We start from the raw sequence: 19,189 nt of genomic DNA, 5'->3' as shown, positions 1-19,189 counted from the left end.
GCACAGCAGGTGTAGAGACCCAGAAACTCAGCACACGGATGGTGGGCATCCCTCATAATGGGCACAGCAAATGTACAGTCCCAGAAACTCACCACTGGGATGGAGGGAGCTCCTCATTATGGGCACAGCATGTGTACAGACCCAGGAACTCAGCACAGGAATGGTGGGAGCCCCTCACAATGGGCACAGCATGTCTATAGACCTGAGAACCCCTCATAATGAACACAGCAGTTATAACGGGTTGAAAAAAAAAAAACCTATAGAACATTGCCAGGGCCGCTTATAATGGTCAGCTTTTATTTATACATTTAAACTTTTTTTTTTTTTTTTTAACTTGAATTAAAAAAAGGTGCTGTAACTACATAAACGCTAGCCGGTGTTGGACTTTAATTCGTTTGTCTGTACTTAGTGATATTAAAGCTTCAGGTTTTTATTTTCATATTTACAGCTAGGAGGTCCACCTTTTGTATAAAGCTTCTGTTCTTCTTTAAAAGTTCCTCATTTTCTAGTGGGCCCCAGCATCGCTCTGCTTCCCGTCCCCTGCACGGCGGTCTCTGTCAGTAAGTAGCTGCTGTAGAGGCACCGGTGCAGAGGATCGCTTTGGGACTGTTGTAAAACCTGCCATTGGGTCAGAACTAGTCAGCATGCTGGATTCTGTCACCTTTTCTATAAACTTTTATTATTTTTATGATTGTTTTATTATCTACATAAGCCTTGTTTCAGTTAACTGGCTGCTTACGACTGCAAATATTATCTTACTACAAGAGTTGTGTGTACTCTTATTAGAATCTTAGTGCGCTTTGTGTCTTTCTTCCAGATCTGTGCGGTCATCCAGCATGACACTTTGTGTTTTGTGCAGGAAATTCCTGTAATTAAAGTAATATTAAACTGTCGAGACTTTTTTTGGGTAATGAATCCAGATCAGACAAATACACATCGCCCAGCAAAGTATTTTTTATTTTTTTGGCCAAGCACTTAGTCATCATGTTTTCAAACGGCTCCAACTCTCTCGGCTTGTCTTCCCTGAACTTCCTATTGAGTACAAGATCACAGGGGACAGAGCAGTCTCCAGCAACTATCCATCTGCTAGCGTGGAAAAGGGAGCAGGGATGAAGGAGCAGTGGATTTGCTTTGCTGTGCCTGTGTACTTGTGGAGATACACATGGCTTACGAGCACAAAGGGTGGCTCCATAGGACCGTGCAAGGAAAAGGAGCCACCCTAGAACAGGATATCAGGACCAGAGCTCAGGGATCAGCTGATTCTACAGGAAACGAAAACTTTTACACATCAAGTAGCAACATGTTTTGTAAGAAATTTTAATTCGTATATGAAATTGCTTAAAAACATTTTGACTTTAAAGCAGAACTCCGGGCAAGTGTCCTTAACCCTTTCAGTGAGGCTACCTCCATACTGCGAGGGTTAAGTGCTCATTTTCGTCTAGGTGAAAAAAAATAAAACTTCATCTCTCAGGCCCCATTCACACCAGGGCGACAGCGTTGCAGCACTTTTTTTTTCTAGCTCTTTTTTTTGCGCGTGTTTTCTGTTCATATGCAAGAGCGTTTTAAGCCTAATTTTCAGTTATCCAATAAAAAGTCTCGGTCTCGGCTGCAGAAACGCGCTGTGAAAAAGAGCAAAAACGTGTGGTTTGGAGCATTTCCATTGAAGTCTATAGTGCAAAACAAGCTGAGAAGCGTCACAAAAGACTTTAATAGACTATTTTTTAAGCAACGGGTGTGTTACACGTGATTCAGCGCGTTTGCGTTAACGGCACCTATAGCAATACATGGGATTTTGATTTGCATAGTTTCAAAGCTAGGGAAAAAAACGGGCGACAAAATGCCCAGGTGTGAATGGGGCTTCAGTGGTCATAATTAGGTATGCACCGATACTAGTATCGGAGTATTTGGGCAAGTACTCATACTCGGCCAAATTCTCCAATGCCTAGCCCAATACTTCCGGTATCAGGAAGCCGGGCAGCGCGTCATTACACACTGCCCGGCTTCCTGATTGGCCGGCTCCATGAGCATGGAGCCGGCTAATCGGTAAGCCGGGCAGCGTGTAATGACGCGGCGCCCGACTTTCTGTTTGGTCGGGAAGCCGACTTCATGCTCCCTCGTCACCTCATGACGAGGGAGCATGGAACCGGCTTCCCGGCCAATTAGGAAGCCTGGCGCCGCATCATTACACAATGCACGGCTTCCTGATTGGCCAGAAAGCCAGCTCCATGCTTTCTCGTCACCTAGTGACGAGAAGCATGGGGACGGCTTCCCTGCTAATCGGGAAGGCGGATGGCGAGTCTTTACACGCTGCCCGGCTAATCAGGAAGCCAGATGGCGAGTCATTACACGCCTCCTGGCTTCCTGAATGGGACTTCTGGTATCGGTATTCGGTATCGGTGAGTACTGGAATGAAAATATCAGTACTCCTATACCGAAATACCGCTATCTGTGCATCCCTAGTCATAATGTTATGGCTGGTGTATGTCCTTCATTTTTATTTTTAACTTTTCATAAATTGAATCAGAATTTATCATCAGAGTGGCTGCAGGAAAATTGAAAAGCATATATTTTACCGACTGTTGTAAAGGAATTGGAATTGTTCTTTTTGAATCTTTATTGTTTTTATTTTTGAATGAACTCTGATAGTATCGGATTCTCATTCCAACTTCTCGCTGAGCATTTAGTTTCATTTCAACTTTTAAGTAGCTGTCTCTCCCCCTCACGCTTGCTAAGCCCGGCCCTGCTCTGCCAGTTGGTTAATCAGCCCTGAGCGCCTTTTCCTCGTTAATGCCCTGGACTTTTCTTGCATATTAAGCCGCTGATTAGGAAAGCCATGTGATTCCGGTCCCCCTGGCAGAGCGACGTGTTTGGGTATGTCCTTTTCTGCCAGCTCGGCAGAATCTTCTCGGAGGTCAGAGCCTGCGCAGGAGAGGCCGTTAGGACCCAGATGGTTAGCTGTGCGTTATCTGAAACAGAGCGTGCCCTGTTAAATGTTTCCCCTCCAACAGATGTGTGCAGAGACAAGAGAGCACTCCCCAGAACGCCAGCTTCTGACTTCTCCCAGCGCACAGCTGACTCTTCAATAAACCAAATCATTTGTAGACTTTTTCTTGAGGAACAGCAGCAATTTTTCCTCCGGGACTGCGAACGCCTTCCTGCACTTTTTGTGCTCTCCTTTTAACGGATATTGTTACTGGGTTCCTACTCCACCGTTCTTCTGCGGCAAGCTGATTCCTAAGCTGCACAGATGCTAAAATTCTGCCTTTCAAGTGGTACGTAAGCGCTTATTGGTTTATTTTTGTAGATTAGCTCGTGGGTTGAGAAGGTGCTTTTGCCGGGTACGACCACTCTCGTCTCTTCTGTGGGGAAAAAGAGTTTAGCTGTTTGGCTTTGGCAGGAAATGTCTGCAGAAGGAATAAAGCTTTTTCTTTCAAAGTTTTTTTTATTTTTTTATTTTTGGTTTTTTTTCCTTACATTTTTTTTGACATTCTAGTAAAAAGTTGTGTATGTAAAGTGGATTATTTGTTATTTGATTTATTTTTTCTGTCTGGAAGGTTAGTTTTCTTAAAGTACCCGTCACAAATTGTGATGGTGCTAAAAAGCCATTTTAATTGTGGATTGTGATTAGCTTTTCAACACTATTATATAAAAAATAAAATAACACACCGTGATAAAGTGTTCAGTTTGGGGAATGTGGGACAATCCTTTAGAAGGATATTGTTACCGGGTCCTTAGTCACCTGATTCCTAAGCTGCACAGATGCTAAAATTCTGCCTTTTCAAGTGGTATGTAAGCGTTCATTGTTTTCTTTTTCTGGATTAGCGCGGGGTTGTATGGAGAGGGTGGTATTGCCGGGTACGACCACTCTCGTGTCCTTTTTGGGGTAAAAAGCGTTTTAGATATTAAAGAAAAAGCTTTATTCCTTTTGCAGACATTTCTTCCCCGAGTGTACTTTTTTTTTTCTTATTCTCATCCCTTACAATTTTTCGGTAACGGGTGTGTGCATTTAGCGGGTCTTTTCTGCCCGTGCGTGCCCGCTAGGGGGCGCGCGCGAGCAGAAAAAAATTGCCGTCTGGAGACGGCAACCCGCAGATGCTGCAGTGCCGTCCGTCCGTTTTCTTACTACGGGCGGACGGCAAGAGGTTAAAAAGTACATTACAACCCTCGCAAGACGAAAGTCTTGCGAGGGTTGTGAAGTGTATGGGCACCTTAAGGCCCCGTTCACACTGAGCGATTTATCGCTCGGTAATTCCCGCGATATCGCGGCTATTTACCGCGCGATATCGCTCTCCAATGCATGTCAATGGGGCTCTGTCAGTCGCTGTCGTGTGTCGCTACAGCAGGACCCTTTTTTGGAGCGGATTTTGCCGCGATTCTAGCTTGCTCAATGCAAGCATTTGTGCGATATCGCGATTTGCGAATCGCTCAGTGTGAATGGGGCCTAAGAGTGAGCTGGCTCTAAGGATCGGGTGAGTGTCAACTGTTATTTTCCATGCAGTTCCTTGTCAGAAAAAGTTTTTCTGACATTGAACTGCAAATAAATGAACATTTTGCTATCCTAACAGGATTTGGGGTGCTGGTGACATTTCTACATACTGCTGATGTTTGCGGTGCCATCCGCAGTCACTGGGAGCACCCCCCCATTACAAAGGACTTTCGGTAAGAAACGCAACAAGTAAAATAGTTTTATTGGCTTTTTTGAGCTGATGCGTTTTGCATCAAATGGACCCTGCATTGAATCCGGCAGAAACATTTCTTTACACCACTATATTGAAACGTGTTCTACATCTGTGATCCTCGAAATATATAAATGGGCTGAATTAAAAGAGAGTAGAAACAGGAGAACGTGACCTGGTTAAGGTGGCTAAAGATTGTAATGTGGCCGGAATAAGACGCGATAGTCGTATCGTACTGACCAGCTATCTGCCGATAGACGCTGTAACATCACCTCATCAATTTACGAAGCACTTTGACTTTTATTGCAGCATTTGGAGGTTTATCACTTCCACTCATCTCACATTCTGCTTAGTAAAGTATTTGTCAGGTACTATGGTCTCACCTTGTGTCACCGAGTGCTGATAGGCTGACCCTATCAGATCTCTCCAGTAATGGATAATCAATAACCTTTATAGCACACAGGTGTATATTTAAGCCGGGTCATGCATGTTTCCGTTCTTTCCCTGAGCTGTACCGCGTGTCCCCAGAATGTTCCCGTGTCACCAGCGCCCGGGTAATCCATTCTGCTTTTTAAGTTGCGTTGCATTTTGTTTTCATTGGCTTGTGTCAGGCATTCTGTCGCTTCTGGCTGCAGGCTAACAAACTGAAATCTGTTTTAATTTCAGACCTTCCCCGTGGTGCTGCCCGTGCAAGCGGCAAAATATCTGATACGGAGAGGCCCCCACATCCCATGAGCACACAAGATCGAGAGAAGGAGGGGAGCACTGCGGGTCCGGAGCCTGTCCTGAGGCTGCGTAAAGGACACATGCCAGTCACCTCCGAGGGCACGGACTCACAACATGACCAGTATGACGATAAGTGTCTCCTTCTGGCCGGCACACCTCCATCTTCTGCTCAGGAGAATGTAAGTAGTTTTGGGAGTCGGGGTTTGGTATGTGGCCGTTGTTTTTTGTTCTGCCTTGATGAACTCGATAACAGATTTATTTATTTTTCCAGGATAGACAAACATTTTAGTTTTTTACATATTCAGGTTGAAAAAAGACACAAGGCCATTGAGTTCTACTAGTAGAAAACCTCCATTAACAGAACCCCATGCCCACAGTTACCCACACGTGATCCGCAGGAATGCAAAACAAACCCTTATATATGGCCCAATATACTCCAGTGATGATCCTTTAAGGCCCCTTTCACACGGGCTGATCATGCACGGATCCCTTCCTGTTCGGAGCAGTATGTCCGTCCAGTTTTTACTTCATCATAGGATCACCATATGCCTTACAATCTGACCATACAATCTTTGTACAATCAATTTTAGATTTACCAAATCTTTGTAATATCAGGACCTACCTAATACTTTCCAATCAATTTTGTTTCCAATCAGGCAGACCCTTGGACTACATGGTTGTTGGTAGATTGAAGGGAGGTTTTACAACCAGATTGTAGCACGTGTGGTGGGCTTATGTTGGTTTATAGGGAGTCGGATGTAAAAGGACATGTGTCCGATTTGGCACTATTGGGTCTGGTAAAACGGATCTCTGATCCATTTGTTTTTCCAGACCTGGCCAGAGTCCGGGGTAAACAGATGCCCATCCATTTACACCTGGCTGCCCACAGACTATCATTGGGCATCCAATCGGGTCCGCTTGAACTGACAGGCAGACCCGATTGGACCGCTCATATGAGAGGCGCCTAAGGCAATCGGATATCCCCTGAATCAACAATCTCTGCTGTTAGTGCTTATAAAGGTTAATAGTGGGCCAGCAAAATCTAATATTTCAGTCATACAACCAAGCTAAATGTAAATGATGTTTTTTGTTGGCCTTTTCTGTAAAAACTCCTCAAAAATCCCCACATGTTTATTATCCTGTCAGTGTAAGAGAAATGAAAGAGAAAGCAGATCTGGATACAAGTTTTGTTGACAGAACTTTTTCACATGACCGTTTCCTGACTTCCAGAGTGATCACATGACTGTTTCCTGACCACCGTGATCACATGACTGTTTCCTGACCACCGTGATCACATGATCATTTCCTGACCACCGTGATCACATGATCATTTCCTGACCACCGTGATCACATGATCATTTCCTGACCACCGTGATCACATGATCGTTTCCTGACCACAGTGATTACATGACCGTTTCCTGACCTTCACAGTGATTACATGACCGTTTCCTGATTTTCAGAGTAATCACATGATCGTAAGCTGCCCCATTGTTTCCCAAACTAGTCCTCAGCGGACCACGGATGGGTCATGTGAAATGATTGGCATTCCTGCTGTGATGATTAACAGTTGGGGGACCTTCTGTAAGATAAGCTGTCAGTGGTCTTAGAGGCCTGGAGTATGGAAGCATTGGGTGGTTATTTGCAAGGCTTTACAAGTGACCACAGACTGTAGGTTTAGTCACCGTCTCTCTGGTGACCATTATTGCTGAGAATGAAAGTGAAAATGAAAATTGCAAATTTTTGTGTTTCCAGAACAGGAATAAATGAGAAATCTTCCAGTGGGGACACTAGTTCTGGTGACCCTACTGACCACCAGGGATTTCCTTTTACTTCCTGTTGAGGCTGTCGGACAAGTGAAGGGAATTCTCCCCAATGAGACACAGATGACAAACAAAGCTGATGGGGGTTATAACCCTCCTTTAGTTTATCCCAAACTAAAGAAACAGCAGTGGCAGTTTCCATGTTTGTGATCAGTGTTTCACTTGAATAAGCTGAGCCATGTGTGCCCAACAGGCCATGCATCACTTTTTGTCTGGTCAGACTTTTGAAAGCTGCTTTTTGATTGGTTACTTCTAGTTGCTGCTCATTACTCCTTTACGCTTCCTTTACTCGTTGACGTAACTTTCCTGTACTGTTGTTGTTGTTGCCAGCATTTACAGTCCTGGTACTGCAAGGCTTTGGAGATGGGAATCTTGTTTCTGTGAAAGTAATCATGGCTTTCATGTTCATATAAACTTTGAGTCCTCCGTGTAGGACAAAGTACAGAGCAGGGACAGGTCAGAATACAGAGTGTGAATTTATGTCATGCTTATCTGTCGCATGTTCTCTGTGTGCTGAACAAACTGTACCTCCTGTTGTCCCTTGATCATATTACCGGGAGGGATGCGTGCCTTGTCCTGCCTGTGGCTGCTTCATCCCTCTGACATGTCATAGCTGAGCAGTCCCGGGTCAGCTGTCAATCAGCATAATGTAGTAGATCGCTGCGCATAGTTTGGAAGGATTTCTGCTACAGCAGTTACAAGAACCAATTATAGTGACAGTTGGTCAGTAAATGGAAAATACAAGATTATTTAATTTGTCAATAGTAATAAATAAGCAGCGTGTGTGTCCGTGTGTGTGTGTCGCATTACATATTTGTATCACCATATAACACTGCTGGGGGTGCTCAAAGTGATCAGCTTTTATTCATTTGATTTATACTTGATTTTTTTAATAGGTTAGCTTTGCTCTGTTTTTTTTTTTTTTTTTTACTTTGATGACTCTTTTTTAATTGAAGTCTCAGTAAATGTTTACGATGATCACACCCAGTACAGTTGTTAAAAACTTTGCAACTGTGACAGCTGACCAACCCAAATGTTGTTGTTTATATGTGTGTACGTTCTTGTATCCTATTCTAGCAATAACTTCCCACTGTGAATGTTAATTTATTGTATTCAACCCTTTCCTGTGATTTGATGGGTCACAGCAGTTAATTGGTTTTGATCGCTCGGGTCAGATGTTGAGGTGTCACTGGAATGATCTTCTGTTTCCTTCAGGCAATATACTGTATATGAACTGGTAATTATAGTAAAAATAGAATTTGGAATGTGTGAGAAGTATACAGGCCTTGGTGTTGGTTTTTTCTTTTTTGCACCACCAGTCCTTGCTTCTGACAGCGTCTCCCGTCCTGCTTTGAATATTGAGGGAGACTTCCATTTCCTGAACCTGGGCAGCACAGCGGCTTAGTGGTTACCACTTCTGTCTTGCAGCTCTGTCTGCATGTGCTCCCCATGCCTGTGTGGGTTTCCTCCCACACTCCAGAGACATGCTGCAAGGTAAATTGGCCCTCGTATGTATATTGCAAAAGGGACCTTTGATTGTAAGCTTCTTGAGGGCAGGGACTGATGTGACTGTGCACTGTGTAAAAATTGTCAGCGCTATGTAAATACCTGTAATAAAAAATCAGCCTGCTGTTATTTCTGCAGCAAGTTTCACATCCTGAGTTATGCCAGACTTGTGACCAATGGAGCGTAACCTATGCATATCCTTCAGCCGCTAATGATCCACTGAGTGTACATGGGAAAGACTAGTCGTGATCTTTTGTCGCTCGCTCCTGATGTCTGTGACTTCCATGAATTCAGCAGCTTGTGGGTACACTCGCTCTCATTATTGATTTACTTTCACTTCTCACGAATAAATCCCCCCCCCAGTATAAACTGGGCAAATGTCATTCACACAGCATTACCGCCACTAGATGGTGCCGAGCAGCATAGGAATTTTCTCTGCTCCCATGTGCCATCTAGTGGCGGTAATGTGCAAATGGCTTTCGCTCAGCTTTACACTAGGTGGGAGGTTTATACATGAGCTCCCTAGAGTTGGGGAGATGAGGACCCCCTATATTATGTTTAAAGCCCAGTTACATACATTCCAGATGCATCAAAGTAAAAGGTGTTTAATGTCTGACAGTTTGTCTTATTTAGAAAGCAGCCACAGCTTGAGTAGGAAAGCCTGACCTCTGTCAGCATGGTGAACAGAAGGACCCTGGCTCTCTGTGTGGAAGCAGTGGTCTCTCTGCAGACACACGTTTTGCTGAGTTTGAGCTTTGCTAATGACAACACTATAGGTCTGACTTTGTATGGGGTATGTCAGATATTTGCAGAGAGACCACTGCTTCCATGCAGAGAGCAAGGTTCCTTCTCTGCAGCATGCTGGCAGGGGACAGGCTTTTGTACTTGGGCTGTGGCTGCTTAAAGACAATGAACTGCAAGTCTTTGCACGCACTTTGATTTGATGCCCCTGAAATGTATTTAGGTGATTTAAGCTCAGTTTAATTATCCTGTATTCCGTTATTTCTTTAATTGCCCCCCCCCCCAAACATGCCATTGTGCTGCTTAAACAGTTCCAGAGCATAAAACATGGAACTGTGTTGAGCCTCGGTTCTCTGTGAACGATGGATGTACACTTCATGTTCTCTGCTCCTCTTTATTTTTTTTTTTGTATGGACACTCCCACTGCCAGCCTTTCTTTATATTTCAGCTGTTGTGCAGGGGAAGAGTATCAGGTGTGGAAGGTTTACAGTAGATTGCACCGTTGGGTTTTTTTCTTCCCTGGTCATCAAGTTACCAGAACGTGCACCATCTGAAAACTGAGCCGTGGTGCTCAGCTGTCTACCATTTGATGTCTTCAAACTGTATTCCTGACAAAGCTGTTTGTAAAAAGGGAGCAATAAAAAGTTTGCCCCGAGGGCTAAAATCCAGCCGCTGATGGAGAAAGAGCGATACGCGTTGTGTTAGGGGAAGCGCATTCATGGCGACAGCGGACAAAAGATGCCATGTGTCGTGCAGAAGGAGCGTAGCCCGAGGAGCGCTGAAGGGAACGAGGCTGCAATCTGCACACACAAAAGATCTGATTTTCAATTCCTTTCCGCGTTCAGCCTGAAATAGACTATTAGGCAATGCGGCGTTCCTGCAGAAAACGGCGTGCTGGTTCTATACCCGGCCCTCTGGGGGGATGATAACACCAATCGTTATCCATCTCCTTTAACTGCTGCAAAACGGCGGTTTGATTTGTGTTTGGTGCAGATATAGAAATTTGGGGGGTTTTATGTAATGTATTTAAAGCTGAACTCCAAACCTTCAGCCAAATGCAGAGATGACGTACCTAATGAGGGAGCTGATTTGCCTGCCAACAGATTTGCATTTCTGCCCATCCGGTCCTGAGATTTACACAGCTCCTCCACAGTCGGGTCGATGACACTACTTAAAGGAGTTGTAAAGTCCCAGCGTATCCTCTCCTGTTATAACATCAGCATTGTAATAGGAACACATACTAGAGTTGTTTCTGATAATCCAATCGAAGCTTACTAGTAAAATCCCTTTTAGGCCTCATTCACATGAGAAAAGGCCGGCACGTACAGCTCCGTGCTGCGTGCTCGGCCGTATCGGGCAGCTCCCGGGAAGGACAGGTGCGCCGCCGTACACTCACCCCAAGTGCAGGTCTGTACGGGTGTTTGTTTCCTGGCTCTGACACAGACGGGATCCATCCCGTCAGCGTACACGTACGGACACCCGCATGGACGTGCAGGGCGGCTGAGCGTAGGGTGGCGTACGGCCGCGTACTCCCATAGAGAAGGACAGGGGCTGCGTACTAATCACACACAGCACCTGTCCTTCCCGGGAGAGGCCCTATACGGCCGTGCACGCAGCACTGAGCTGTACGTGCCGGCCTTTTCTCATGAAGTCAGAAATTGGTAAAAATAAAAGCGGATTAGAGAAGGGCCCTCGCTGCTTCTAAGGCAGAATGTTTACTATTGAAATTGTAAAACTGAGTAAGATTTACCTTCGCTTATATTGTGCAGGCTTGTCCCAAGTCTTAAGCTTGGCTCAGGTGACCACTCTGGAGCCACTATGGTTCACAGACCTGCTCTGGGGCCCACTATGGCTGGCATGCCCACTCTGGGGCCCACTTTGGGGCCTTTCACCTTTTTAAAATCAAGTTCTCAAGGGCAGTTCTCAAATTCTGCCATACGCGGAGCAAAATGTGGCCATTTGTTCAGTAGGTAGCCCTGACCACGGTAGGTACTGTGACCACGGCATGGCCGCAGTAGCTGCAGCTTGAGATTCCTCCATCAGTGCTGTTTAGTGTAGACGGTGAACTCTGTAGGATGACAATCTATCCGTGTATAGCCAGCTTTACCTGATTGTGGTAACTAAAGCTCTGGTAGTTTCGTGTTTCAAGTACGAGAGAAGAGCACAGAAGCATTTTGGGAGCGTGCAAAGTTCAGGCATGCGTCGGGACGTAGGCATGTGCGATGGAACTAATGGGGTGTAGCGATGATTGGGGACATTGTGATGGCCATAGCTGGGACAGTCCTGGGGGATGTGACCGGGGAGATGCGGTTGTATTGGAATGTGTAAAGTTTTATGATTTTATTCTTGGTGATCATTTGGATTTTCAGGTGATTTGTGAAGAACTACATTAAAGATGGAGGAAATATTCCACAATGGGACTCCAGCGTTCCGCCGCACTCCTCGGAGGCAACATAAGGAGCTGCATGGCTTCAGGGCACAAGTTCATCATGAAATCATTACACAATATTGGCCACTATGCTTGAACGTCTGAGGACACCGTAGGCCAGCGCCATATTAGTGTAATATTTCCCCAGATCTCCAGAGGAAGGATGTGATATTGGAGAGGTCCGTCCCCGTCCTTGTGAACACTTCGGTGTTTACCTCCACTCCCCCACTCCCCCACACTCCTACCTCTGCTGCGTGTGGAACGGTCACATCTCTGTGCTGCCATCAATGAGAGCTCAAGGTGCCCTTCTTTGCCTCATCTTATATGGCCACCAGTGACTGGCCAATATAACCCCCCCCCCATCTATGCCGGGTGCCTGTGTCATACAATTTTCCTGCCTCAATAGCTCAGCCGGGATCCATTTGTTTCATTGTAATCTTTTACATTTGTATCCAGATGAATAGTACAATGTAATGCTGAATTCATTCAAGGAGTATGAGCTCATCAGCCGCAGTGTCCAGAGCTCACTCCATGCAGCTACAGAGTCAGAACAGACTGGGGACAAATGATTTTATTTATTTTAAGATCTGGAAAATTTGTTTCCATATTAAATCTGAACTCCGGCCTTCCCTTTAGGCCTGGTGCAGACCTCCGGGATCGCGCGGTGATGCACAATGCAGGCAGTGATTGCCACACATCCGCGTGGCAATCGCAGGAAAACGGTACATGTACCTTGTTGTTTTTTTTTGCGATACACAACGCGCAGCTGTTTTAGTCGCGATAGTGTTGGGAAGCACAGCGGAATCGCGTCTGGAAACCTTGCGATCCGCCCGTCGCGACTGGGGTGCCATTAGAAAGTAATGGCACCCACAGCGTGATCGGTTCACACCTTGGCGACTCCTGACCGCGTGGCAATCAGTGCGGAATTGTGCACGATTGCCGCGCAGTGAGGTGTCGCTTAGGTGTGCACCGACCCTCAATCTACTCTCCTCTATTACTCTGATTTCACTGCACACTGTGAGCTTCTCATAATGTGCATTAGAAGTCAGAGAGTCCTCCTCATTTCCTGGCTGGAGGGGAGATCAAGCATCATCTAGCACTTTCCTCCCCAGCCTGAATGTCCCTGGCCCGCCCCTTTCATTGACATGTATTCCTTTCAGTCATGGAGGTTCAGCATTACTGTGGGCATTCCCTCGGGCGGTCTTCATGCAAATAGTCTATGAATACCTGCTCCTCCAGACTGACATCTGCCCATGAAGGTGTTTTTGATCTGCATAATTCCTTGTATAGCACTTTTTCGGCCCCTCCCACCAGCTGTGATCTGCCTGCATTGCATTGAGAATCACAGAGACCCAATGATGTCACTGGGTCTAAAATAGAGTATGTAACAGAAAAAACAGAACATTTCATTTAAAAGTTTCATTAGCATGTTGATGAGGGGGAATGGTCCCGGGAACAAGAATATTCAGAACATATGAAGAGTGTGATCTCCCCAACAGGGACACAGACGGCAATGAAAACCCTTCCACATAACATCTAAAATGTAAACAATACAGTTCTGGCTTTAGATGCACTTTAAAAGACAATCTTTTTCTATAATTTTCGGATCTTCAGGGCTGGTCTCATTCTGCACATGTTCTGCTTTAAAGAATATGTGAATATCACTCGGCCTGGCAGTGCCCAGCCCTGCGGATAAACAACCATGTTTACCACCAGCACAGAGGCTGTTTGTCTGTCCTGACCTCGCCATGGCATCCTGCCCAATTTCCTTCCTTCTGTGGAAAGATATCTCCAGAGTCCACATCGGCACGGTTCGTGTTGAACAGTGGGTCCTGTCCTTCTGGATTCAGAGATTTGGGGACAAGTCCTGGAACCGCTGCCATTGCCTTGTGACAATATTTGCATTGTTGTATTCAGTATTCGCAGCCCCCAACTGGTACAAGACATCGCCAGTCCTGGCCAATTCCTCATCCCGCCCGAAGTCACAAGATTCAGGGTGTGGGAATGACATAATCTGTGTCCGGTGACTGCTGAAGCCCACACGCAACCACTTATCTTTTATGGCTTATTAAACTTGAATCGTTAAGGGATTAGAATCCATGGCTGTCGCTGCCTGGCGCACGGGCCTCTGATAATGGTTGGGCAATAAATGTCAGAATATTGCGGGCAATAATACTGATCGTTTACTCTCCATACAAAGGCCACTCTGAGCAAACAAAATCACCAACAAGGAAATGAAGACTATACACATGGCGTATCTAAACCAAGAAACCAAAATGTTACACATTGCCGCTCCCCTGTCACGGCAGAGAGCCGTGACAGGATCGAGAGGTGAGTAAACGCCGGTATGTGTTCGCTCACCTCCCGATCTACTGAGCCGACCTGTGACAGTCTCATTGTCACAAGTCGGCTAAAACCTATGAGGTGAGTGAAAAGCACTCGCCTCATAATTCTCCTGTACAAAACTAAGTTATACCCACCTAACCCTCAGAGCTGGCCGGCTGCGACTGCGCTCCCTTCATCCAGTCTCCTCCTCTTCTGCAGTGGTGGTATGTCTCTTGGCGTCCTCCCGTCCTATACACCGAGGGGGATTTATCGAATTTGGAGCTGCTGTGCATGGCAACCAATCAGCTTCTTTCTTTCATTTTCAAATCCTAACTGAACAAACTGAAAAGAGAAGCTGATTGGTTATCATGGGCAACTGCTCCAAATGCTCTCTGCTCCAGTTTTGATAAATTCCCCCCTGTGTGTTTTGGCCGTGATGACTCCATGATCCTTAAACCACTGGAGCGGAGGGGGAGAGATGCAGGAAAGACCGGATAAAGAGCCAGCTGACTCCGAGGATCAGGTGAGTGTAACTTGTTTCATTGTAGCACTTAGACCAAAATTTATCAGTTAACCCTTTGCAATGCCAGGGTAGCGCCACTGCAAGAGTCAAGGAAAACATTGCCCGGAGTTGTTCTTTAATACAGCCTCTACATCTAAGGCAATATATGACATTTTTGGTGCCCTGTCCTCCATGTAGGGATCCTCTCCTAGTTTCGTATCTGCCTACATAGCACCGCGTGTCCTGTGGTCCTTTCAGGCCATTGTTCTGTTGTCAACAGACGAGCTGGCTGCGGTTACTGTTGCTGACTGGACAATCTCACAGTTCCTTCTGACCCAGCCAGGCAAATAGTGAGCCGATACTAAATCTTCTTCCTTGGACGCACACCATGTGCTCCGCTTGTCTGTGAAGTGATGTTCTGTGGCCGGTTTCATGACCCACATTCACAGCTTCTATAGCCAGACGGGGCAACGCGTCGGCCTACATCTGCTCGGAGATGTCATGGTTCAGGTTTAATTCCAGATTTCTTTGTGTTGTCTGTCGGCTAGTTTTCTATGTAGCTCAATAGATGGCAACACAATAAAAAACGTAGCTGCCTGTTTTAAAGGGTTTACATGTGTTTTGCATAGACTGAGACCATTCTGCTGCAGGCCGGAGGAAGCAGTTTCTTAGTCTCCTCTCCACCCCGTGAGCAGACTGTACATTGCAACTTTGTATTAAGGTGAGAGGCTGCAGCAGGGGCTGATCTGTATCAGACATTTGTGAACACGGGCCGGGTTCACACCCAGGCTGCACCATTTTTGCGCGTTTCTATGCGCATTAACAGCATGCGGTTTATGCGCATTGTGCACTTTTGTATGTGTACACAAAGATGCTGCATTTTGATTGGCAGCTCATAAACGATTGTTTGCAATGTAAGAACGCGCAAAAACATTATATAGAAAACATTGTATAGACGCGCAAAAACATTCACGAAAATGTGCAACATGCTTCTGTTGCGTGTTTTTGGGCATTTCCAATGAAGTTTATGGTGAAGAAAAGCGCTTTTAACTGCCCTAAGAAGCTGCTGTATCTTTTCGCTGGTTTTCTGCTGGCGTCTTTCTGCACAGGTGTGAACCAGGGCCATTGAAATTCATGGGATTTCTTGTGTTGGGCAGTTAAAGGAGAACTATGGGGTTAAGGCTTTTCACCATAGTTCTCCTTAGGGTAACGGGAGAACACAAACTAGCGTCCTCCCGTCACCCTAGGCTCAGTATACTGAGATGCCGCAGTATACCGCGAGCAGCAGCTCGAGACCGCAGTATACTGAGACGCTGAAGCGGATCACAACAACAATTGTGCCGGGATCCGCCCAGCTGCGTGACTGACAGCTGGCTCTGCCTATCTAGAGGCAGAGCCAGCTGTACCCGCCCCGTCCGTTCCGCCAGTCAGCGCTGATGGACCGCAGGGGGGAATCCAGCCCCTCCCCTGTCACGGCAGAGAGCCGTGACAGGATCGAGAGGTGAGCGAACGCCGGTATGTGTTCGCTCACCTACCGATCTACTGAGCCGACCTGTGACCGTCTCATTGTCACAGGTCGGCTAGAACTATGAGGTGAGTGAAAAGCACTCACCTCATAGTCGTCCTTTTTAAAAGCGCTTTTCCAACTGCTCAAAAACTCCTAGGTGTGCACCAGGGCTTAGGAACTGCACAAGAACCGGGATTGACCTCATTTTGACATCTGGGTCCAGGAAGTAGATGATGCCTGAGAATGGATGGCTTCATTTTTCTGGACAGAAAATCAGATGACGGCATTGCCAGAGGGAGTAATGTGATCGCTGTGCGAGGTAAGACCATAGGGGTTAATTTATGACGAGTATAGAAATTCCCTACACTCGGTGGCGCCATCTGGGGGCGGTAGTGCCATGCGAACGGCATCAAACCTTTATAAATTAACTCCAAAGTGGTATGGACGTGCGTGCTGCGCGTAACGTGAAAAATGTTTCCCAGGTCTACATTAAACGATAAGGTTCCTTATCTGACCACTCCTCATTCTCGGCATTTGTGACCGCTGGGTCTGAATTCTGGTTACATTCAGCAACAAAGCAGATATGTGCTGGCCTGTGAAAGACCATACAAGATTGAGGAGGGCGCTCCTTTAGTAAAGTGCTGTGAAAGTAGAAGGGAGGATTTACTGGAAAAAATGGTTTTTAAAGTAGCGTTTTCTTTTTCAAGGTCGTTGTGACATGGTCATGGGGCGCTTGTAGTTCTGCGCGGATGATGCAGCTTTGTACTGATGTGACTATGATAACTTCGAGCTGTTGTATGTAGATGACGAAATATTTCTTCCAAGCACTGCCAGCTCCTCGATGATTTGTACACGACACATTGAAGCCGTATGGATCCTCCTACAAGCCAAGCGTAGTCGCATCTCTAGAATTCTCTACCTTCGCTTTCTAGAATTGCTTTCCCGGAACACTCTGGTCGTTTTTTGTACATTTCCTCTAAACTTGATTTGGCGTGTCACAAGGCGATCCGCCTCCATCTTGTTAAACTGGTGGCAAGATTGAAAAAATCTTTAAAATCGGTGATATTAAAGCAGACCTGTCATATCATCATGGGCTCAAAGTCCAAGTTATGGTTTGGTCCCCCTTGGGCTGTTGTCATGAAGTGACATTATGGTAAACTTTCCCCCAAGGCCCCTCGTGGGGCTACTGTGCAATGCACCTGCAGCGCGAGAGGTGCAGTGCGTTGCCATTTATTTGAATGGTACCCCAAAGGCTCCTCCGGCCTGCAATGCGTTCGACCAAGCCGCGACGGCCAGTACCGCAATTGAATGGCAATGCACCGCACCTCCCACAAGGGGCCATAGGGGAAAGTTTACCATTATATCATGCGGTAGCGTGCATGAATTGTACGCAGCCATTCCGTTAACGCACCGCATTGGTGTGAACAAGCTCTGAAGCTTTGGTGTCATTACTTCCCAACCCAGGAACAAGTATTTTTTTGCACGTTTGTTTGACGTCTGTGGCCCTCAAGTATTAAAGCCGGGTAACTAGTATTTTCAGAAGCTGGCCAGAACAGGCCGCCCTCATGATGGATATGCTTGAATCTTAATGATATGTCTGCAGCCACATCTGCTAATTCTGGGCAGGAATTGGAAACGTTCTGGTTTTCTGCCTCAGGTGGCCGTTGGCATCTCTGTTTTTGTCTTATAATTAAAAAATGATTTGTGTCTTAAATATCGCGTGTAATAAGAATGACCTCTTATAGGATCCAGCCAATCTTCACAGCATTGTACATCATTCAGAGTCCTCTCTGTGCTACACTTCTGCCCTTCACACATTTTTCAAAAGCAGCTCCAGGCCAGAAAGTCCCAGCAGAAGGATAAAGCTGAACGCTTCGGAGTTATGAAAATCCAGAGTTCACCTTTTTAGTTTCCTTTTAATAGAACCCATCACAGCTGGGCTTAGCAGGCCTTTTACAGTGCTTCTGGGTGGTTTGTGCCACTTCTGGGGGTGTCCCTACATCAATAGGGACTGAGTTTCCACCAGCTTCCTGTGCGAGAATTTTACAAGCCTGGTGATGTCAGAGTAATAAAAGTGGTTTCTTGCTACAGGAGCAAGGTGACAGAAATAAAAATGATGCCGTGACATGTGGGAGAGTGAAGGAGGGTTGGTGTTCATTTGGGTCATGTCTGGAGATCGCCATCAAGCTTTTCCCAACGCATCTTGGTAGGACTACAGCCTCTTTTCACATTGTTCTGTGCCTATCCAATTTTTGGTGTTTCAGAACTGTAGAGGGTGCTGGAACCCGGGAACCACAATGGCTTTACTTTCTCAGGGTCAGATTTATTATTTCAGAAAAATCCATAGGGATTTAGTTAGGACAGCCTTTCTCAACCAAGCTGCCAGCTTGATAGGAAAGTATGATGCCAATCCAGGAAGGGTGGGATACTGGGCCATGCTGCTGGTTTGATGGTAGGACTCGCATGTGGAGAGGGGACTGAGCAGTCTGATGTGAAGGGATGCTCCTAGCGTGAGAGGGGGTGCTCCTAGCGTGAGAGGGGGTGCTCCTGATGTGAAAGGAGGGTGCTCCTTTAAAATCCACACCAGACCTTTATCTATGGATTTTGGAGGGACCACACATCATATTTTAACATTTAGACTAGGGTGCCTCGAGATTTCTCATACATTTGATGGGTCCCATCACTGGAAAACGTAGCACAATGCTGAGTTAGGACCGTAATCTGCATAAAAAGCAGAATTTGGATATCGGAGTTGCTCATTAGGAATGCTGCACCCCTAATGCAAGATGTTCATGTGGGACCAATGTCTTCCTTGTATAGTACTTGTGCCGTGTTGCTGTTTGTCCTCGCAGTCCCTCCAGAGTCCGGCCTATATCCAGGAACAGATATTAATGATTAATAGATCTCCTGCTACTTCAAGGACAACTCGCGCTGGCGGCATGGTCGGGGTGGCACCTC

At 46.1% G+C, this 19,189-nt stretch overlaps 1 protein-coding gene across 2 annotated transcripts in view; it reads left to right on the top strand.

Annotated features, from left to right (window-relative positions):
- The first annotated feature begins 3,195 nt into the window (after positions 1 to 3,195).
- Positions 3,196 to 19,189, top strand: part of ADIPOR2 (adiponectin receptor 2) — a 36,277-nt gene continuing 20,283 nt past the window's right edge. The window contains exons 1-2 of one of the 2 annotated variants that reach the window (XM_018576456.1): positions 3,196 to 3,272; positions 5,343 to 5,581. In XM_018576456.1, coding sequence (XP_018431958.1) covers positions 3,248 to 3,272; positions 5,343 to 5,581 — 264 coding nt within the window. In that variant the 5' untranslated portion in view covers positions 3,196 to 3,247. Of the gene's footprint in view, positions 3,273 to 5,167; positions 5,231 to 5,342; positions 5,582 to 19,189 lie in introns of those variants that run through there. The other variant, XM_018576457.1, reaches the window with a different exon arrangement.

This window comes from Nanorana parkeri, unplaced genomic scaffold (genome assembly GCF_000935625.1).
Source record: "Nanorana parkeri isolate BGI_ZX_2015 unplaced genomic scaffold, ASM93562v1 scaffold67, whole genome shotgun sequence".
Lineage (NCBI taxonomy): Eukaryota > Metazoa > Chordata > Amphibia > Anura > Dicroglossidae > Nanorana > Nanorana parkeri.
Note: the sequence above shows the minus strand (reverse complement) of the source record. Positions and strands in the feature narration are given on the sequence as shown.